Below are 6,733 nucleotides of genomic sequence, written 5' to 3' on the forward strand. Positions count from 1 at the left end.
CTGCACTTATGTAAATATTTATTTATTTATTTATATGGCACTTATTTATTATTTTTGATTAAAATGTTTCAAATTTATTTATTTATTTATTAAACATCTTATAGAATTTTCACTATGGTAGCACCTAATTTACATAATTTTTATCTAAACTACCCTACTCGAAATTCTGGTAAATATCAATATTCGCTGCCATACCGACATAATTTATTATTTCCCACAATTTACCATCAATTTACTCAAACTCGCACACGGCCTAAGTATTTATTGGTCGTTATTATTATTATTTATGGCCATTTATAATATTTCGGGAATTGTCATAATTCCATCGGTGTAGAACTTCTGCCTTTTATGGGCGAAAAATTTGGTTAACTTATTACTATAAAAAAATATCAACACCATCTGGTGACGAAAAACGATGAATACTTTTAATATTGCTTAATATATATGTTAGTGTGTTGCTAGCGCTCAGTTTTTGATCAACTGTTTTTTTATATGGTCATGATAATGTCATTTTTGTCTAGATTATTGATTTTATAGAGAGGTTTTGAACAATAGTGAATTCCAACAACTAAGATTTTATTATTTTTATTTGATTGAATTTTTGCTTGTCTATATAGCTGTTTCGAGTATTGCCAAATACCCATCATTAGAAATCTTGAAATTTAATTATTCTAAATATAAGATTATTAATAAAAAATTTGAGAAAAAAAAAATCGAATAAACAAAGTGCCAAATCTGAAGAATATGGTGGATGTGACAAGTTGCAAAAACTTTTGGGGATTTACCAAACTTGTGTCGGGTTTCGTATTAAATTATTGGAACACTGTTGATCAATTTTCATTTTTTGTTGATCAATTCTAGTCTTTGCTATTTAAGTGAATCATTCAAATTATCCCTCCGATTACAGTTACTTTACGATTAAATGTTATGTTTATAAAAATTATCCTTCTGAAATCCTGGTTAATCATTTTTACTCTATGGTCTCTTGAGTTGAACTCATTTTGCGTCCTTAGTGATGACAAGTTTCAAAAGTATGTAATTTGCTTGACATTAAATAATATTTATTAGTGCATTTTAAAGCTATAAAAAATTTTATATAAATTTATTTATGTGTATTATAGAGTTTCTACCTCCTACATCAGTTGTTTCGAGACAAGGAGGTCCATGATATCCACAATCCAGGGTATCTAATATAATTATATATATTAAATTCAAATATTTTCTGTATTAAAAGAATATAACATACTATTTGTTGGTGCTTCTTCTAGAAAGTTTGTCCATGCACAATTATGTCTACTTGGATCATATTCCAATTGTCCCGGTAAATTGCGTGGTTTAGTAGCGCTTTTACGATAACTTTCTACACTTTCACGCATATCATTTAATATGTTCTTATAAGCAGTATCCCAAACTAAATTATTTTGTTCACACGGATCATCGTTTAAATTAAAAAGACATTCCTCAAGTAGCGCATTACAACTTCGTTGCAGATTACCACATTTTACAGCGGCCTTATCACGTAATTGCTCAATTCTATACATCGTCAGTCGATATTTATCATATTTTCTTAATGCTTTTGATGTAGCTGAGTTTCTCACTTCCACAACATAACGTAGTTCTCTTGGATCAACGTCGTATTCTTCGCGATAAGTTATTAGATTGTCATAAGCACCATTCGATGTTGTGCCATTAATATATTTCCATGGTCCACGCATATATGAAACTACATTCCATATATCATCCAAATTATGTACTATTTCGCGCTCTTTGTAATTTGTCTCTGTATTATCATTTTTTAGCTCAGACCATAAACTTATGCCATCCAGTTCAAAGTCCTTTGGTAATTCGACATCTGCAGCTTCAGCTAAAGTAGGCAACCAATCACCAACATATATAGGCTGTTTGAAAATACTTGCACGTGCTTCAATTAATGGACTCCAAATGGCACCTGCAACTCGCACTCCTCCTTCCCATGGCGTATTTTTTTGCTGTAAAATATTTGGTTCAAATTTGATATTGTTGTGTTTTTGATATATTAACTTTAAGCTTTACTTACTCCTCTTAATGGCCAATTTTTGCCGGTGTTAGAAAATAAACCTACTGATGGCGCGCCATTATCTGAGTAAAATATTATAATAGAATTCTCTAACATATTTGCACGTTCCAAAGCAGCTGTTATACGACCTACGCTCTCATCCAATTTTGAAATCATAGCTGTTAAATAATAAAGATAGAGTTTATAAAAATATATAATATATAGTATAATAATAATAATAATAAAATATACTATATAATATATAGTATAATAATAATAATAATAATAATTAATTTAATTATTAACTTAATTAACTGAACTAATTCTTTTTGTTTTTTTTTAACTGTTACTCATGTCTTTCATATAAGTGGTTGCTTTATACAAGTATATTTGATAATTTCATTTATATATATTGACAAATGTTCCTATCTACATCCTATACCTTTTTATTTATAAAAAAAAAGTGTTTCTATAAACATATATTTATAAATATATGTAAAAATACATATTTAAAAAAAAATATTATTTATTTAAATATATATTTTTTTTGATTATAAATGAAATGAAATCGAGATTGTCGACAAGGTATTACATGGGCCAAACAACTGTTTTACTGCCAGTATTGTCATAACAACAAACAACTACCTGACTAAGTAGTGGATCAAGTATATTACCAGTAATTGTAAATGAAAAACTTTATTAAGAAACAGACCCTAATTGGTCAGAAACGAAAGAGTATTTCAAAAATACACATATTACTCTGAGACCCCATTAATTGTATCATATCGGCAACATTGTACTAACAGGTTATAATTTGTTCGGATCTTCCTTATAGTTTCTTCTCATTGTAAAATTAACCTCAAAAGAAGAGTGACAACACGCAATAATTATTATAAGAAAAAATTTAGGATGTTTATAAAACAAGATTATGCCAATAATCTAGCTTTTATGGGTCTTTGCCGAAAAATATTGAAAGGTAATAGAGTAAAATAGATTCTATTTGAATTATTAAAATTATTTCAAATTAACATAAATATATTCAATTTACTCATAGATTTGCAGCGACATCTATTAGTAAGTGATAGTAGGTGAGTGGTATACTCTTCGTCTTCTTCTTACGTCTATTTTAAATGAATTCAATTGATTTCACCGTGGCTAGATATGTTGTATAGTATCACTTCATGTATGTCTGACGAATTAAAAAAATGGAACAAAGAGGGAATGTTATATTTGGTTTTAAATTACATAGATGGCACACAGGTCTTCAGTTGGCTTAACCGACTCTGTCACAGTCGTATGAACCTGGAAGACAATGATCGAGGACCGCAGACAGAGACATTATTCGAAGCCAATACTCTGTGTTCTCCAAAATTAACTCATCAAAAAAAAAAAACCGAAAAACCAAAAAGGCACAATCAATTGACATTTCACCGAAGATTTGAAGATATATTTTACTAACATATCAACCCACCCACTAAAAACAATTATTTGCATATGCTCCCACATTAAATATTTTAGATACATTTCGAAGAGAATGTAACATTACATTTCTAATCATAGAAGCATAGTTGGGTTTATATTATTTTAATTTATTATTTATTTATTTATTATTATTTATTATTATTTATTATTATATTGTCTGTTATTCATTGATAATTTTAATTTATTCCTACTCATGCTTATTTTAGTTCTATTATTTTAAGATTATTTACGTGGCCATACTTATTCATTTTATTTTATTTAATCTTTTTATATATATTTTTTGTTTGTTTATTTTTTATATGTTTATTTTGTTTACTTTTAATTATTTGTCGCATTATTTTATTTTCTAAATAATAAATATTTATTAAGTTGCTTTATTTTTTTTAATTAATTTTTTCATTTAATTTATTAATTTTTTTTATTATTCTATATAATTTGTTAAGCTTTTTTTTTACTCATACGTGTTCTAATTAGTTTTCATATTTTTTGCATTACATTTATTGTATTAATTTTAATACTCTACGCTTCAGTATTTTTTTTAAAATACTTAAAGAATGTTTTTATTATATTTTCATTAATTTGCTATTAGTTCACATTTTTATTTTTCAAAAAGTTCTCTCTCAACAATTTACACATTCGGAAAATAAAAGGTAATGACAAATTGATTTCCACGTCAAATTGATGACAAACACGGGAAGGTCTTCCATTATCAGTATTAATCGAGGTACATTATCGTAAAATTTATAAATGGTAATGAAGATTAATGAGTTATGGAGAACTCTATAATTGAATATATTGCATTTATAAGGCAACGTTACTCTATTTTTCTCAAGGTCCTATCCTATGTACATGGTTTTATTTATAATATTTTAATCCCTATATATAGATATCACTTTTCTTTTTATTTTATTTTACTATTGTCTATCTTTTTTTATTTTTAGTTTGTATAAGCATAATTATTGTTTTATATGGCAGCGTATTTTAATTAAAGGCAAACAATAACGGCATATGGGAATAAATCATGGGTATCCTGGTTAAAGTTAAAGTTCCTTAGATATTTTTTAGAAAGTAAAATATTTCTTTCTGGAATATAAAATGATTAAAATGGAAATGGAAGTAATGAACATGTTGCAACAGATGTCTATTTTTGTCTAAAAAGTTTTTAAACCTTTAAAATGTTATAAAAAGTAGAGTATCTTTCTCGAAAAATAGAGCGATTATAACAAAAAGAAAAAGAAATAATGTATCATTAAAAATGAGACCTAAAAGTTGCAATTCTTATTAAAAAAAGATTTAAGGATTATTTAAACTGAATTAAAGGTTTTCAAAACAAAAAGTTTAAACTTCAAATTTTCGTATACTGAAATAAAATTATGATCACACATTTCTCAAAAAAAATTTTTACCTAAAATTGATTGAATCTTGTTATCTGCCAAAATATCGGAATCATCACCGACCTATAGTTGGCTTTGGATTCTCTTGATTTGTAATATACAGTACATATATAAAATATTTATATAGATATGTATATTCTATATATACTGTAAGCTATTCATTTATTATTTATTTATTTATTTGTGAGTTAGCATTAAAATTAATTTTAAAGTTAACTAAATATAAGGAACTGGACTGCTAGTTCTTTCGCTTTTAGGCTATTAATTGCTATTTAGTTATAATTAATTATGGAAGTGAATTTAATTATTTAATTAATATAAATATCTGTTTACAAGTCCGTCGCTAAAAATTCATTTTAAAGAAACTTGCATATAGAATTTTTAAGAAATCATTAGCTTATTAAACAGTCAACGTGCATTTATAATGAATATACATTCGTATATGAGAATAGAATTTATTTTGGGTCTTCAACCTCTCATGCTTCCACCCAGACTATGTGCATATATATAAACGTATATGTATATTTATATATATTATAAGGTTTATTATTAGGTTTATGAAAATGTAATTATTTTCTTGTAAAAGCTTTTAAATAATCAAATTTTATATATATACCTGCATATATTCTGCGATTAGGGTCTTTAATATGCTTAAATTTTCTTATCTCCTCTGCCGGTGCTTGCAGCGGATTATCCTCATTGCCTGAATGAGGTGCCAAATGATTAACCAATAGAAACAACGGCTTTGTATTTTTATTGTTAATGATAATACGCTCGGCTTCATTAGTAAATAAGTCAGTTACATATGTATCTAGTTTATCGCATTCTAAATTCAAATTGCGACGGAAATCATACCCCATATTATAGTTTGGAACCTAATAAATAAATGTATAATAAATTTTTTAAACTTCTAATAGCATATTAATGTTAATTTTTGGTTACTGGCATTTTTGATCTGCGCTGATAATAGTCTATAAATCCACCCCAATAACCATAATGGTAATCAAATCCTCTATATGTTGGTGTATATTCCGTTTTAGCAAAGCCCAAATGCCATTTCCCAACTAAATTTGTGGCATATCCAGCTTTTTTAAATATTTCTGCTGCTGTTGTAACATTCGTTGATAATCCCCATGGTTCTTCATTGCTAATGACAAAATGTTGGGTACCTTTAATTATCATAAAAATTATGAATATATATTAATATTAGATAAGTATATCCATTCAACAAATAAATATTGAAAGAATATTTAGTTCCACCTGTATGTATGGGATATTTTCCTGTAAGTAGTGCACTTCTTGATGGCGTACACATTGATGGCGCGTATAGACGATCTAATATTCTACCATGATAGGCTAAGGCATCAATATTGGGTGTTAGAAATTCTTTTGCACCACGAAAACTAACATCATCGAAACCCTTTTGATTTATTTAGAATTATCAATGGACACTTTTGATATCACTTTTTTATTATATATATTTTATATGTTTAATTACCATATCATCCGCTAAGATCATTATAATATGTGGTGATGTTGGTTGCTTTATTTTGGCTTCAGCATTGTTTACAATAAAAATACTTAATATTTTTAATAAACAAAAAATCATTTTTAATCTCACTCCGTAAAGCATATTGTATTATTTTCTATAATTAGCGCTTCTAACTAAAATATTTAATATTTAATTAACTGATAAGTCTGTAGTCTTTGCTTAGCTGTAGAACACTAAACTGTAATGAACTCAAAACGGTTTTAAAACTTGTCATTTTACGTTGATTTTGGGTTCATTAAAGCTAATACTCAATCAGCACACGACATAGTA

General features: G+C 26.9%; 1 protein-coding gene across 1 annotated transcript; it reads right to left on the bottom strand.

Moving 5' to 3' along the window:
• Nucleotides 1-1,058: 1,058 nt before the first annotated feature.
• On the bottom strand, nucleotides 1,059-6,531 carry LOC119671485 (arylsulfatase B-like). The gene is made up of 7 exons (XM_038082132.1): nucleotides 6,410-6,531; nucleotides 6,172-6,331; nucleotides 5,854-6,080; nucleotides 5,528-5,786; nucleotides 2,057-2,214; nucleotides 1,247-1,988; nucleotides 1,059-1,187 (listed from the first exon to the last, which is right to left on the bottom strand). The coding sequence occupies exons 1-7, from the start codon at nucleotides 6,518-6,520 to the stop codon at nucleotides 1,093-1,095; spliced, it is 1,752 nt and encodes a 583-aa protein (XP_037938060.1). The 5' UTR covers nucleotides 6,521-6,531; the 3' UTR covers nucleotides 1,059-1,092.
• Between the last annotated feature and the right edge of the window lie 202 nt (nucleotides 6,532-6,733).

Source organism: Teleopsis dalmanni, chromosome 1 (genome assembly GCF_002237135.1).
Source record: "Teleopsis dalmanni isolate 2A chromosome 1, ASM223713v2, whole genome shotgun sequence".
Classification (NCBI taxonomy): Eukaryota; Metazoa; Arthropoda; class Insecta; order Diptera; family Diopsidae; genus Teleopsis; species Teleopsis dalmanni.